This window comes from Cimex lectularius, unplaced genomic scaffold (genome assembly GCF_000648675.2).
Source record: "Cimex lectularius strain Harlan isolate CLEC.00 unplaced genomic scaffold, Clec_2.1 scaffold200, whole genome shotgun sequence".
NCBI lineage: Eukaryota > Metazoa > Arthropoda > Insecta > Hemiptera > Cimicidae > Cimex > Cimex lectularius.
This window is the reverse complement of record NW_019392893.1, coordinates 381,371-397,229: the sequence shown is the minus strand read 5'-3', so window position 1 is coordinate 397,229 and position 15,859 is coordinate 381,371. Positions and strand designations below refer to the sequence as shown.

The following is a 15,859-nucleotide window of genomic DNA, read 5'->3' as shown; positions in this document are numbered from 1 at the left end:
TCATTCAAAAGTGTTTCGGCATTGTGCCATCTTTAGTGAGGAACTGAAGGAAGTTCTAAGGATTCTTATCACCCTACTCCAGGGTTCCTCACTAAAGTTGGCGCAATGCTGAAACACGTTTCAATAATTCAAAAACCCGTAAGTGAAGACAGACCCAATCAGTAAGTAACGTTATGCCAGATCAGCATGAGTTAGTGTTGATGTGGTCTCATAACAGTAAGGGTTATAGGCTCTAATGACCCTGAATTCGAACCTGGGACCCTTAGAATGATGAGATGCCATATAAACACTCTGACTATTGCAGCCATCGACGCTTGATGTACAGTACAGGGAAAACTGTTTTTAAAATTTTTTATGTACATTGTGTACATCTTTCTTCACACAGTTGTCCTCCACATTTTGAATGTCTTTGATAAGCCCAATGTACAAGGTAAAGAGGAAGAAAAAATTGCAGTATTAATGTGATGTTTTTGGATATTTTTGAGATCACAGAATGTGATCTTTTGGGACGCTGACTTGCAGATAATAAGGAATGGATAGGAAGCACTTAAGTTTATAGATGTATTTGTCATACTATTAAAATGTAGGAATTGGGCTTGCAAAAGAACTGTTTATCCAAAAGAAAAAAGAAAAAAAAACAGGTTTAGAAGTAATTAGGACCAAGGGAAAAAGAACAACATATCTTCTTTAAATATATATATATAATATAAATTTCCATTGTTATAATTATATATTTTGTAGTACCAACTTCAAATTTACTCCAATAATGAATATAATATAAAAATTACAATGTATATCATAAGAAGACTTTAATACTTGTGAGGTAAACACATTTTACACTAATGTAAATATTATTTTTTGGTCTCAATAGTTGATCTGTAAAAGAAAATAATAAAATTGATTAGATTACAAGGAAATGAAATTTGAACCCAGGTCTTACATTCCGGCAGACGTTTCAGCTTAAAAATTAATTTTGGTATTAGATAAACTTTTAGGTAAAAGAAAAAAAGAAAAGAAATCCTGCTTTTTTCAACTAAGGCCACAAAATAATATCTACTGCTTTGTGACAGTTAAAAAATAAAATTAAATAAAATAAATAAACGAAAAAGAACGAAAAAAGGTCATTTATTTGAATCTCCGATTAAGAACGATGGTGTGAGGCTACCGCCCGCACCTGAGAAACCTAGCCTGTGAGAAATAGTAGCCAACATCACAGATTAGGGTCTCAGGGAGTGGGAGGTCTGCCAACTAAGAAAACAGAGAGTGAGAGAGTTAGAGAAACGCCCGGGTAGTGTTTCGCAGTCTTCTTTCTTCAAACATTCAAGCCACACAATATTATGGTCAGCCAGCCTCCAAAACTTCGAGGAAACTTGAAAAAAAATTCAGCATTACTTTACTCTCTTTTCTAAGACTTGCTTTTTCCTTATAAAAATCAGTGAAGAAAATTATTGGGATTTTAAGTTGTTTTGCCATTCATGGTTTAGAACGAGTGAAATGATCTGGTAAAAGTTTATGGTAAAAATACAAAATTTGATTTGTTTTTATTTACCAGAAAATGGCAAGGGAGTGATTATAGCTGAGACCATTATGACTTTTGGAACAAAGGTTAGTTTGAGGCGTTTTCTAATTGCTTAAACATTTTGTTAGTAAAAATGTGGCCTAAATTGAATAACAGAAAGAAGAACATATTAATAAATTATTTAAAATAAGCAGACATAAAAAAAAAATTCAGTTATGTACAATTTGTTCAGGGCGGTAATAATGCGACTGGGGAGCGATAGAAGGATGAATTGGAGGAGGAAAGCATCTGACCTGTTCTACCGACTTGGAATCGTTATCATTTGACTTCAAATATTTGTTGAGGGTTGCAAAAATTTGTGAGTTGAGAACCTTGAAACGTCTGATCCTCTCCACCAACCTCTTTAAGTGGATCCCTTTCACGATTTCGTCCTTTCTATCCACTTGTTGAACGCGCAGTATGTGGTAGCAAAAGTCAAGGGCTTCGAAGCGCCTCTGCTGGCCGAGAAGGACGATCATGGTGCAGCCAGCCCAGTTTAACCCCTCGCCGAATAGTTCCTCGACGGTTAACTCTGTGTCACCGACTGGGATGCAATAGATGAATTGCAAAGCAGACCACAGGCGGTGGAACTCGGTGCATTCGTCTATGTTCATAACTCCATTTGGAGGAGGAGGCCCGATCCAGACTGGATCGTCTAAAAACCCTCCCAAACGAGTAAGGACTACTTCAAAAATGGAGAGTCCACAGCATAAACGCTCTCTCGTCAGTAAATCACCTTCTCTTGCAATCTGTGCCTGTTTCGGTGTGCCGAGCCTTTCGATATTTGGTACAATTTGTAGAGATGCATACTTCGCTTCGAGCCTTTTCTGTTTTGCCTCGGGCTTCCCCCCTTCCTTGCAGAATGGTTTGGGAAGTATATTCTGAAATGGGGCGGCATGTAACAAATCGCATACTTCTTCCTGGGATAGAGCTTGTTCCATCAAGAGGCAGAAAATAATCATGTTTCCAAGTACTCTAAATTGGTGAAAAAGATCTGTTTTAGCATCAGCATACTGGATGATATCAATGAGTTGGGCTTGGTAGTACCCAAATACACCAGGGGAACCATAATCGTATCTTGTAAGTTTGCAAACTTTAGGCATAGCATCCATCAAAGCCCTTGTAAATGGCAATAAAGTGTTTTGAATCAAGCCTTTGACGATTTTCAACAATTCTTCCATAACAACAGCTATGCCCTGATAGCCCAAAAGACGACATATCGACCTCATGTGACACGTTCCGACAAAACCGGTATACTGTCCAAAAATGGTTGAATAAGATATATTGAGTTGTTTGCTCCCCCACAGATACTGATAGCGCATTTGTGGCAACTTGTCACGGTGGACAGGCGGAATAAAATCTATGCCGCCTTTGCTTTTCACAAAACGATTCGTTGCGGCATTGTAGCAATAACATGGGAGAAAGTCGAAATTCAATTCCCCGAAAACATGCAGTGTTATTCTTCCATAGGGAGCTAAAACATTATGATTTGCCTCTCTGAACATGGCGTCATAATCGTCCAAGGCGAGAAACTTGCTCAACAGCTTGTGACAGACTCGATTTACTTGCAGCAATTCATCCAATTCAACGACACCTGTTATATCACCTGCCTCAAATTTGCTTATCGCTACATCTAAAGCCTTTTGCATGTCAGCATTAATTCTTTGGGTGATGAGTTTGTTGAGGTCGATGGACCTTCCTAAAAGCTGAACATGTCTCTGTTTTAGAAGAGTTTCGTATCTATTAGCTCTCGGGTATGGGAATACATAGATACTCATGCCGAGTGATTCACACCCCGATCTGAACCTCTTGTCAAGAAGTATACTTGAAGCGAGTTGTTTATAATGAGTAAAAATTTGCTCTGACAACTTATAAACAAATTGATCAAAGCAGAGATTTACTTCAGCTTCAACTTCATCATAAAGGAATTGTTTTCTGAAAACGGTAAGAGCATAATGTGCACTGTCGTTATACAGATCAAGAGGATATAAAACAAATTCCATCATTGACGGCTCTTTTGTTCGCAGGATGTGTTCTGTTAAGATCCATGGCATTGACATTTCAATGGGAAACTGAATTCTTTTTTCCATCGTTATCAAATCACTGCATTCATCATTGTGTTGATGTTTTACTGTACATTTTTGGATTCTTCTGCCCATGGTCATCTCCAGATAAAACTCCCGGTACCAAAGCTGTGATAGATCACAACATTGCTGAAGCGATTCGCTGAAACTCAACTGATAGTTCCAGAAAAACGATGTTTTGTGGAACTGATCGATATGAACTAAATATTGCCCGTCTATGTCTTTTCTGAGAGTACGTTTGCCACCAGATTTATCTGCGATTAGCGATTCGAGCATCGTCCTTACCATGTACAATTGAGTGGATGAAGGACCGACATTCCTCCTGGGAACTTTTATTCCAAAACCAGAGTCTGGATCTTTTTTCCCTTTGAGTGCCGGATCCGCTTGAGGTTCGAAACCCCTCTGCCAGTCAGCACAAGTCTCCCTCACAGATACGATAATACTCCTGATCAACTCTTTTTTATATTTAATCGCCTTTCTCAAGGGTTCTCTTAGATGGAGCTGTACAAAATCTTGAAGTTCGGCGTAAATATTCCTCTTGATAGCTTCTGTGAATACAGTTTCCATTCGAGACATTAAAACCTGTAGACCTTTAACCATGGCGATGACCTCTATCAGTGCAAATTTTTCTTCAGTTGTGTAATTGTACCGAGTTGCTCTCTCGTATTCTTCGGCCTCAGCCGGGCACTCCTTATTCTGATGATGGTCAGTCGGGTGAAGCAATTTCCATGAATAAAGCTCAGTGACGACACTCGTCCATTCTGATAACAACTGTAAGCCTCTGAGTGCCAAATCTGCAGTTTCCTTATTTTCAATGTCTGTACGTGTCTCTTTATATGTAGTTGTCACTTCATTAGAATATCTGGCGAGCTCACTGATGTACTTGCCATGGTCTTCGCGGATCTGTGGCAAGTGAATCATGAGTTCGGCTTGAGGACTCATTGCAGTGGAGCTGGACAATGGCCACTTAGAAGCATCAAAATGGGCGCTTCTTTTAATGTAGTTGAAAGGTGCAATTTGCATGTCTCCAAAAAGTGGCACGACTTCAAGATTCTTGAATATTTTATCAATCTTGCTCAGATTCAATTTTTTCTTTTGGTCCAATTTATTGATATTACACATTTCATTGTCCATCAGAAAAAGGCCAAATCCCATGACTTTGACAAGCATGTGTTTTTCGTTTGGCGTTAGATACATTCTCGTGTCAAACATGTGCACTGCTAGATTAACAACATCGGACAGAAGTTCCTCGTAGCCTGCAATTTTTTCTAAATTTTCTTTAACCGTGTCCCTGATTTTATTTTGTGTTGCAAGAAACATTGACAGGTTTTGTGATTCTTGAAGGGTGTGTGAATCGGCGAGCACTTTGAGAAACTGAGCGGCTCTCCTGTAAGTGGAGTAATCGTTTTTTACGCTTGACTTCATATTCTTGAGTTCGTCAAGGACTGCAAACATATTGATGAATTTGCCGAGAGTGAGCAGGTAGGCTTCGGAGACGAAATCTTTCCTCTTCTCTGTGTGGCACAACCTCTTGACTTCGGCGGAAAACCTCTCAATCGCTTTCCTCTGAAAATACATGAAATTCAACAGCTTGTGTACTTCAGGGGCGAGGACTTCGACAGTCTTCTCGTATATTTCCACACGATTGGGCTGTTCGTTCGACTTGGGCTGGGGGATGGCACGGGAGCAGCAGCGCCACGTGTAGAGCATGACGGCGTGCTCCTGTCCCTCTTCCAGGAGTTCATTGAGCCGTGCGTGAACTGTCGCCTCCTCGATATATTTGGCGATGCCAGTGACAAAACCATTCCTGTCCTCGAAATTGGTGTCAAAATTTGACTGGTAGACTAAAGAGCATGGCTGCGCCTCGATACACGGCTGCTCATCAGGCAATGCCAGTTCATCTAAAACATCAACATTAGACAGTGCATCTGTTAAAGTTACTTTATCAGTAGCCATCTTCTTTTTTTGCCTTAGGTTTTTGTTAAATTTTGAAAAAATAAATAAAAAATAGAAAAAGAAAAAGCTTAACCTGAAAGCACACAAATTAATGGACTCGCTAAACAGCCAATCTGACCTGGGTTCAATTTCCAATTTGAGACCTTAGAATATTCCCAATAATTTTCTTCTTTTAAATTAAAATACGAATAAAATAATTGAAAAAGAAAAAAAAGTAAAAGTAATTTCAAATTAAAAGGAAAACAAAAATCAACTAAACAAAACCGTTGATGCTGTAGACTCAAGGACTGATGTTTGTTAAGACGAATCTATCTTCTTTCATGTGGCACCTTAAACAGAAAAAAACAATAAAAAATCTTTAATAAATCAAAATTAAACTACACTGATACAGATCCTCTTTTTTTAATGAGCCTAATTTATCATTGTAAACTAAATTCAATAGAAATATATTAAATTACTTACTTGGTTGGTAGAAAGTGTTGAAACTGCACTTTGCCCCCGAAAATGGAAGCACCAAAGGCTTTTGAGTCAACTGCACTATCTCTTATCTTCCTTTTTGTTCCTTCCTCTTGCTGATTCTGCAAAAAACAATACAATATAGAATAGCAATTGCTTTCTCAACTTGAAAAGATGTTTAGAAAACAACTAAAAATAATGATAAAATTTTTTATTTGCACATAAATTCAGAATTTTAACAATTTGTGAACAGCTAGGGTCTCAAATGTAAATGGGGGAAATCATCAGTTGTTCGGAAAATAACGCAGGTTTATGGTTACAACATAAAAACAATGATTTTAAACATTTTTTAAAAATTGAAATTAAATTAATTAATTTAAATTGAACCGTCCAACACTCTCAATACACTTCTTCTGATGGCAACTTCTCTATACCTTTTGAATAGAATTTTGTGTCTTTATTATTTAAAAAAATTATACACTACAAATGTGTTGTAAAATGTTGTCCAAGTGTCTAAAAACAATGGTAGTAGACGAGAGGTTTGAAGAAGAGGGAGGATGTGGCAGAACCTCATAACAAGGATCTAACAGTTTTCGTGTTGTCACGTGTGAGACATGGGGCCGAGCGTTGTGTAATTGAATTGGCCTTTTCCGATTGACCAAAGATAGTTTCAAAAATGCCAATTTCTGATGCATTGTTTCAATTTGAGAGGAATACATTTCAGCATTGATTGTTTCACCAGGTTTCAAGAAGTTGTAGTAAATTAGCCCAAATGAAGCCAACCAAAGAGTCACTATTTTATGATGATTTGGGAGGCCTTTGGAAAATCCTCCTTTGTCGAGCTACTGTCCAGAACGAATGCCATCGTATAGAATCCTCTTTTCATCACAAGTAACAATTCTATCCAGAAAACGTTCATTTCCGTTTCGGCAAAGAAGTATTACGCAAACAACTTAATGGTGATTTTTTGCGCAGTTGTTTAATGCATGAAGAACCCTACTTTTGAGCTTTTTCACCTTTTCAATTGCTTCAAGGGGTCAGCGACGGTCAATTTGTTAACTGAAAGATTCTCTGCACTGCTGCTCTGAGAGTTTCTTAGACCAAAGGTCACAGAACATCACCATGTAGGGAAGAAATCCTTCCAAGATTGTTTTTGTTTTTTCAAGGCTAGTCCCGTTCACAAAATTTTTCAAACTTTCTCTGACCGGTGCTCTCACTCATTGCCATCACCCCAGACTTCATTAATGTTTCTAGCTGTTAAACTTGTTAAATGAAATTACGTGAAAATCATGCGTTGACATCTTAGAATTGTAAAAACTGAATTATTCCCAAGTGACAAAATGCTACTGAGGTAAACAAACATTTTTATTTGGAAGAGGATTAAAAAGTGTTGACATTTGTACAAAAGAATAATCCATCAAAAGTAAACAGTTTATTATATATAGGGTTAACTGGAAAAAAGGGAAAAAACCCACCTGCATTATTTTCCAGTCAGTCCAATAGAAGCTATCTACTGACCCAACAGAAAGTTCACAATTGCATTTTACCATCAAACACTGAACCGAACAATAAATTGGCTATACATTTAAAAATTGCAGCTCTAAAAACAATTTTAGAAAAAAAAAGTTTCTTTATTAAAACTTTACTAAAGAATATTTTAATAAAGGGTTATAAATAATATTTATATAAAAGTTGAGATGTACAAATATATTAACAATATTATGACTGCAAGCAATATTTCACATCTGTGATCAATATTTTCCTTGCAATAACAACTATAAAATACTGAATTGCTTATATTAACAGTTATTATATGTAAATAATCTATTATTAATTTTGTATGTTAATTAAAAGGCTATTTAAAAGTTCAACCATACTCTCGACCAATGAAACATTTCAATATTTCAAACTTTTACAATTTTAAATTTGTGTCAAACCAATTTATAAAAAATGAATAGGAAAATGTTAAGATTTTATTTGTACATTAATTTTTGAAACATTCGTATTTAGCCAAGAACAATATAAATCATTGTTTTAAATAGGTTTAATTCAAATTATCAAATTCAATGATCAACACCTAGCATTTAAGTGACACCCTTGGTTGATCTATTCTTGTTCTATGTGGTGGACAAGATTGATTTTTAAATATTTATAAGTTTTATATTTTATAAGTTTGAGTCTATACAAAATTGTAATAATTGTCTTTCAAAAGTAAGATAACATATAAGCAGAAATTAATCACAACACATGTCGTCCCACAGGTTGAGAAGAACGAGGAAAGCAAGGTCATTTTGTAATAAAATCACAATCACTTATCTTATTATTTTGGAAAAGTAATGTGCGGCTGAACAATTTACTCTTGCGACACATGTTTAATTATATGAGACAATTATTTGCCTAAGATGAAAATATTATACTTAATTTTAATTAATTAGACTGTTTATCTAAGGTCTTGATTGAGACAAAAAAGCTAGTGTCACGAGCGGGATTCGAACTCATGAGCTTCGGCTAAATACACCTCCGTCCTAACCACTTGAGCTATCGTGATTTCAATCCACTCGGATAACTCATCTCAGCCTGTCAATTTTTTATATTAATCCATATATTTATTTAGTGGTCATAAATCACCATATTAATTATACATAATTAATTAAGATCGTGGGTTCGGATCCTGCTCGTGATGCTAGCTTTTTCATCTCAACCAAGACCTTAGATAAACAGTCTAATTAATTAATTAATGTGGTCAATTATGACTACTAAATACATATATTGACAATAAGTAACAATTTACTAATGATCAATAACTTTTGTATTGAATTGGCAAACGCAATATAGTTTGTAGCAATTCATTATCTGCATTCATTGTTTTTCAAGGATCTGCCAAATAATTTTTAAATATATTATCCCTGTTTATAAAAATTCTTGTCCCAATAAGTGTTTGAAAAGTTCCCTTAGAAAAGATATTCAGTTAGAAAGGTGTGGTGTGATAACCTGACTGACACTGACAAAAAAAAAGTCAATCATGTTTGTAAATTGAAAACATATTGGTTTAAAATATAATTTTCTTTGCATTCTTAGTAGCACTGAAGGACAACTTTGATTTCTATCCAAATAACGTTTCATACTTTGGCACATATAACAAAACAATAGTCCCCAAAATCAGCCCAATGATGGCAGGACCATATTCCATCAGTTGATATGACCTCAGCTGTTGCAAACCCTTGTCAACATAAAAAATGAGTAAATAAAATAAAACAGCTATAACTTTTGGGAGAAAACTTAGAAATTAAGCTAAATATCTGTAATTAATTAAGGTTTTTAGTTGAGATAAAAAAGTCAATGGCACGAGGGGATTCGAACCCACGATCTTCGGCTTGATACGTCGCTGCTCTACCACTTGAGCTATCGTGACCTCGATCCACTCGGACACCAACTTCCCATCTTAACCACACCTTTAGAATTTATTAGAATTAGAACCACACTTTTAGAATAGACATTTGTTGCCGAGAATCAAATTGATTACACGACATTTGAAAAATGGCAAAAAGGAGGGAGTTGTTTCCAACAGCAGAACAATATAAAAACTGATGATTATATCACATCATACACATCATTCATTCGTCAAACTCGAATCCTTTTCTTTCTCCAACGCACCATCAGATCCATATCTTTACAATAGGCTTCTAGCTGTCGCCATCCCTAACAGCCACACCTCCTTCTTCAATCCATTAAAATGTGGTGTTCCCCAAGGCTCGAGCATCTCTCCCATACTTTCAGCATCTACATTAATGACCCCTCTGACTTTGAGTATTGTAACCATCACTTTTATGCCGATGAAGCCCAAATCTACCTGTCTTCTATCCCTCTGAACTTCCATTGGCCATCCCTAAGATCCATAAAGACTAAATTCCATCAACAACTGGGCCCACAATAAGTATTCGGACCTATCCCGGCTCTATCCCTCTTCCCTAAGCCCATATTTCCTTCATTTACCAGGCCATTAAAACCCAACGTCCTCATTACGTTATCCGGTCCATCTGATTGAAATCCTCTTTCTACTCCTGCAATACCCACTCATCTCCCTATGACCTAATTCTTCTTCGAAGTTCTCTTTAAACTGTTTTCCTTGTCCAAGCACCAAAATTCTGGAACTCCCTCCCCCCCTCACTATCAGCAATGCTGCTTCCCTTATATCTTTCAAACATCTCCTGTACAAGCACCTCCACAAACAGAGTTACTTAACTATTGACTTACTTAACTAAACTTAACCACGATTTAAATTTCCTCCGTAATTATTATTTTTTTATGTTCATTTTCAGGGTAACTCATTTTAATTTTTACTCCTTTGGGTTTTGTTTTATATACGTCTATTGTTATTACGTTTATCACCATGGCAAGGTTTATTTTTGTGTCAAACTGTTAATAATTTTTACTTTAACCTATGTATTATCCTAAGGGAACACTCCTCTCTCAGAAATATTTTTTCTTTTTTGTTATATTTAAATGAATAACACTGAAATCAGTTTTAATATACAAATCGTTGCACAATAATAATTGACACTTTACAAAATGTTATCTGCTATTTCGTCAATAAATGGGTCAGTCTTACATCCAAGTTCCTGTCAAGGAAAATATTTTGAAGTGTGATTTCTGAAAATCTAGTTGATAAAGTGGTATCGTGATATCACGTCTGACTCTGACAACCTAATCGTCAATCACCACCAGCCTAGTTACTACTCATAACAACAATGAATTATATAATGAAAGCCATTCTTGCCAAGGTCGGTTTTAAAATGAAACGTTAATGTAGAGAAACTTTAGAAGCTTTTCTATGCAATCCATTGATCCCACTTCTAAAATAACTCTTGTATCATGGAGGAGTAACTTCAAAAGCATTTGCACAATAGTATTAAATTATAAAGAAATACGCTTTAATGAAGTCAAGTTTTACAAGCTTTTTTCTACCATTTTTCAAAAAATTCATAGACACTATATCAAAAAGAATACCAGTCAACGATTGAACAAATTAAGGTGATAAAATGGAAAAGTGATGTCACATATGACAATGACAGCCAAATGTCAATTGGGACCTATCACCATAAAAACCACTTCAAACCATAAAAACGAATGGGACAATAGAACCAATAAAATTTTGCTAACAGTTTTCAAATAAAAAGTACATAACAATGTAGTGAACCTTATGTACATTTTTCTGATAATTTATCAATCAATTAATTCCTCTAAAATTAAAAACGATTCTTGAGCGAAGGAGGAACGGTTTCAAAAACAGGTGTACAAACAATAAACACTGACAACCTGACTGTTGTTATTTCCACAACTACCACCTTGTTTTTATATACAATAAAAAATATAATGATACAATGAAAGCAATGTTGATATTTTAGAAAGGGTTGGTGCCCTAAGCCAAAACATTGCATTCAGTGTATCATACAGTGTTTTATTACACAAAGAAACAATGTGGTACATCTAGACATAATCAAGTCAGGATGTTGGTGCCGGATGGATTTGGTAGTCAGATTGTTCAGTGAGTTTTTGATACGACTCTTCCATGGTGCAGGAATTTTTTTCATATAGATAAATTGAAAACACATAAAGCTTCAATACATTAATGTGCATCAAGTGATATTTTAAAATGGTTGATGCCTTAAGTAAAACATTATTGCTTTCAGTGTATCAAAAAATGTTTTATTATACAAAGAAACAATGTGGTACATCTGGAAAGAATGAATTCGGGTTGTCAGTGCCAAGATTTGGTGTCATACTGTTCAATGAGTTTTTGATACCACTCCTCATTGGCGCAGGAATTCTTTTCATGTAGGGTGAATTGAAAAACATGTAAATCTTCAATAAATTAATATGTATCGATTGATATTTTAAAACTGATTTGTCCTAAGCAAAATATTTTTCTTCCAGTGTATTTAGGAATTTAAGGATATACAGTACTCCTCAATTTTATTAAACTTAAATGCCCATATTACTGAGCTTTCAGCCATCGAGTTATGTTGGTTTTTCAAGTTAAGATGCGAGTTGCTCTACATTAACCACACTCCTTGGCGAGAACATAAGGTTTTAGTCTGTACTTTGTCAGACCTCAGGGAGAGGGAGGATGCCGTCCATTTTTTGGCTTTGTCCCATCCTCACTGAATTTAAATGTCCCCATACAGGACACAGGAAGCTCAGCAGAACCCACCTAATTGAATTTCTGACTGGAAAGGATTAGGTCTGAAGCACTGATCAGATATGCACGGTAAGCTTGGTCTTTTGGTTTTGAACTAATTAAGGAATTCAATTATGATTAATAGTTTTTTGTGTTTTTAATGTTTTTTCTTCATGTATTTTTTAAAAATTTTATACCTTTTAATTTTCAATCACATATTTCATTTTTATATTTTTGTTGGTGGAGTGATGTAGCATCAACTTCTGGCAGACGGTATTTACCATGCTGTATAATGTTAATTTACTTTGTTTTGTAAACATTTCTTTTTGTTGTTAAATAAACAAAAATTATTTATATGTTTAGCTGTTATAATTGACCATATTAATTATTTCAATTAAATATTCTTTTTATCTAAGGTCTTGGTTGAGATGAAAAAGCTAGTACAACAAGCAGGATTCCAATCCACGACCTTTGGCTGAAAACACTGTGGAGTGGATCAAAGTCACGATAGCACAAGTGGTTAGAGCATATTTAGTTGAAGGTCGTGGGTTTGATTCCCAATCGTGTCACTAACTTTTTTCATTTTAACCAAGACCATAGATACAAAGAGAAGTTAATTGAAAAAAAAAAAAATAATAATAATAATAATAATACACAGAAAGCATAATAATGTTGGGCATAGGGGGATAACGTTTTGCCAAGTACAACACCAATCAGTCACCAGGCAACAACACGCGTTTCATTGCAAATTTATAGATAAATTCATTGTCCTTATTTACAATTCCAATCCTGCGCCAATGAAATGAAATACTTCTGAATGGGAACCCAGCGGCCAAATTTGTGCGGTGATAAGATTGCATCCGACAAATTGAGCGGTTGGGTGGAGTCGGAGAGATTGTCGATGAATTAATTTAACGCCAATTAAATACGTTTTCGCCCTTTCATCTCGCGCCAATTGTCAGCACAAAGGATACAATGTTTAACAAGTCGAAAAAGTAGTCTTTTGTTTATAATTAAAACCAGAAAAAAAATGTATGGCAAGTTTTTTCGAACAAGGCCGTGGATGATGTTGGCGTTAGCCACAAAATTACTATTTTTTATATATATTTTTCTTATAAAAACTTACATTTTGAAGTGAATCGAGGGATGATTGTTAGCAGGTGTGGGCTGTCAGTTGTCAAAAGATTGAACCACTTGTGCAACCTTCAGCGATGAGCCGAATTCTTTTCCCTGGAATTTTCTTTCCAACGAGGCAAACGTGGTGGTCGATTTTCGTGAAAATCCCTGATAGTTTATAAAAAAAAAAGGATTGGTCGGAAAAGATCGGATAAACAAAAGGAGAGGTAGCTTGTACAGGAACTGTTAACAAAATCGACCTTCCCGATAACAGGCCCGGTGACTCGCGACATCTTCTGGCAAAACTCGGCTCTCCTACCCGCAATTTTTCAAAAAACTAAGCCTCCATAAAAAAAACAGAAAATTTATTATCATCCATCTCATTGACTTATTTTAGTTATCATTTCAAGAATTAAATTAAAAACAAACGAAAACTTTAAAAACAATTTATTTGTTGACCCCGACAAACTCCATAAAATACCAGAAAACTATAAATATAAAATACCCTAAAACACAAATTTAACGAATAATTAAATTTATTTAGTTTAAAATATTAGTTACAGATAATTATGAGCTATCCAAGTCCAACTAAACAATAACTAATGCTTTGTTTTTTCCTTTATTTACTTTGTTATTGTATAATCCCATTTGCCCCCCCCCCCCAAAAAAAAAAAAAAAAAAAAAAAAAAAGGGATTCAGCTACACCTAAAGATCGTTACGGTTAATATTTTTCCGTCATCGATTTCATTTGATATCATTCTTGTTCTTAGACCTTTTTCAATGGCTCCAGTCAGACATATGAGTCAGTACGACAGTTTCAGGGTCATAAGATTATTAGAGAAAGAATACAGCCAGCGCAAAGTCGCCAGGAGACTGAGTGTAAATCATTCTACAATAGAAAGAGTTCTACTGCGCTTCAGATAAACAGGGACTTCACACTAGAAGTCGGTCAGAAGAAGGTCGGCCTAGTCTAAAGACGAGACAAATTCATCTGTCATCGGGCTCTACGAAACCGTAGCATTACGAGAAATGAAATAAGAAATATGATAAAGCAAGTGCGAAATTTTTCTATTTCCTCCAGACTATAAGAAGGCTCAATGAAAATAACTTCAGGGCCCGGCACCCGGCTCGTGGACCTCTCCTTACCACATCTCAGAAAATTGCCATATTCGCACGGTAATATGTGAACTGAACATTGGATGATTGGTGGCACTTTACAGATAAGGTGAGAGTTGGCCTCAAATCGTCAAATGGGCAATTTCACATGGAGACGCTCAGGAGAAAAGTACACCCCCATGTGTTATGGTTCGTCAGGTGGCATCGCATGGTGGATCATTGATTCTCGGGTGGCATTTCCTTGGACGCCCGCACCGAATTTGTTGTTGTGCGAGGAAGATTTCTAACTTCACAAAAATTCCTATGTTTTTTCCTACAAGTTTTCCTCAGATTTCTTCAAAACCAACGTATTCTATATTCCATAGAATAGCTGTCCCAATTTACTATATACAAATTTATTAACTACTTTAAAAACTTACTAGAAATATTTTTAAATTAATTTCATTTTTAATTATAATTCAACAAAGTTAAGAAAAGTAGAAAAGGACTGTAGAGAGATTTTGAGAAAGAGAATTGCCTCCGATTATGTCCGATACTGAGGTATTATTAGGGAGGGAGTGAGGTAGAAATACAAAAGAAAAGCTTATCCAAAAAATAATCACTATATCTATCTAACAATAATGAAAACCAAAAATTAAATAGATAGTAGATGCGTTATTACAATAGATAAGGATAGACAAAAACCTTACTATTAACCTACCACGCATAAGAACATCAAGCGCGTACAACTTACCCGGTTTTGCTGTTGGAATATTGTAAAGTTGTGTTGGAGCCTATCAGTTGGAAAGTCTTACAGTTAACACGTGTTTCATGTTACTAATACTTGTATTATTTATTTATTTTTTATACGAGGGTTCGCAACTTCAGAGGTTTATCAACCCTCGGGGTGCCGGTATCTTTGAAAAAAAAAAAGCCCATATTAAGTATGTCGAGTTCGAACGCAGGGCCGCTGGATTTGTCCGGGACCTTTACCTTACAGTGATAAGCGCCGTGTCAACGCTTAAACAGTTGCGGCCACCGACGCCCCCTTAAATAACACTTGTAACACGAGAATTTACCAAGACTAAGTGCATTAATTAGTCAAGTCAATAAATTGTGATTTCTGTGAGGAAGGATGAAACACGATTGAGAAACGACTACAATAGCGTATTATTAGGCGGTAAAGCGATCTTTTCCTCTTTAATTACTGTTTCCTGCTGATCGTAGGAGCGGCCGTCTTCCTGGCCGAAGGAGCGAACGCGGCAAATTTCACGCAATGTTTCCACAGGACAATGTCAACCCGGTGAACAATGGCCTGCACCCTTTTCAAAACCAACTGCCCCACCAAAAGGGGGGAAGGCGAGCAGGGGTGAACCGCGAACAATTTGTGCCAAATTGTTTTAAAAAAAAAATATT

At 35.9% G+C, this 15,859-nt stretch overlaps 1 protein-coding gene across 3 annotated transcripts in view; it reads right to left on the bottom strand.

Moving 5' to 3' along the window:
* Positions 1 to 1,231: 1,231 nt before the first annotated feature.
* Positions 1,232 to 15,859, bottom strand: part of LOC106667693 (cytoplasmic FMR1-interacting protein) — a 133,859-nt gene continuing 119,231 nt past the window's right edge. The window contains exons 1-3 of one of the 3 annotated variants that reach the window (XM_014395795.2): positions 13,359 to 13,599; positions 6,061 to 6,176; positions 1,232 to 5,927 (exon numbers count right to left, since the gene is read on the bottom strand). In XM_014395795.2, the coding sequence (XP_014251281.1) occupies positions 1,729 to 5,598 (3,870 nt within the window). In that variant the 5' untranslated portion in view covers positions 5,599 to 5,927; positions 6,061 to 6,176; positions 13,359 to 13,599 and the 3' untranslated portion in view covers positions 1,232 to 1,728. Of the gene's footprint in view, positions 5,928 to 6,060; positions 6,177 to 7,070; positions 7,360 to 13,358; positions 13,600 to 15,859 lie in introns of those variants that run through there. The other 2 variants (XM_014395797.2, XM_024229122.1) reach the window with 2 other exon arrangements.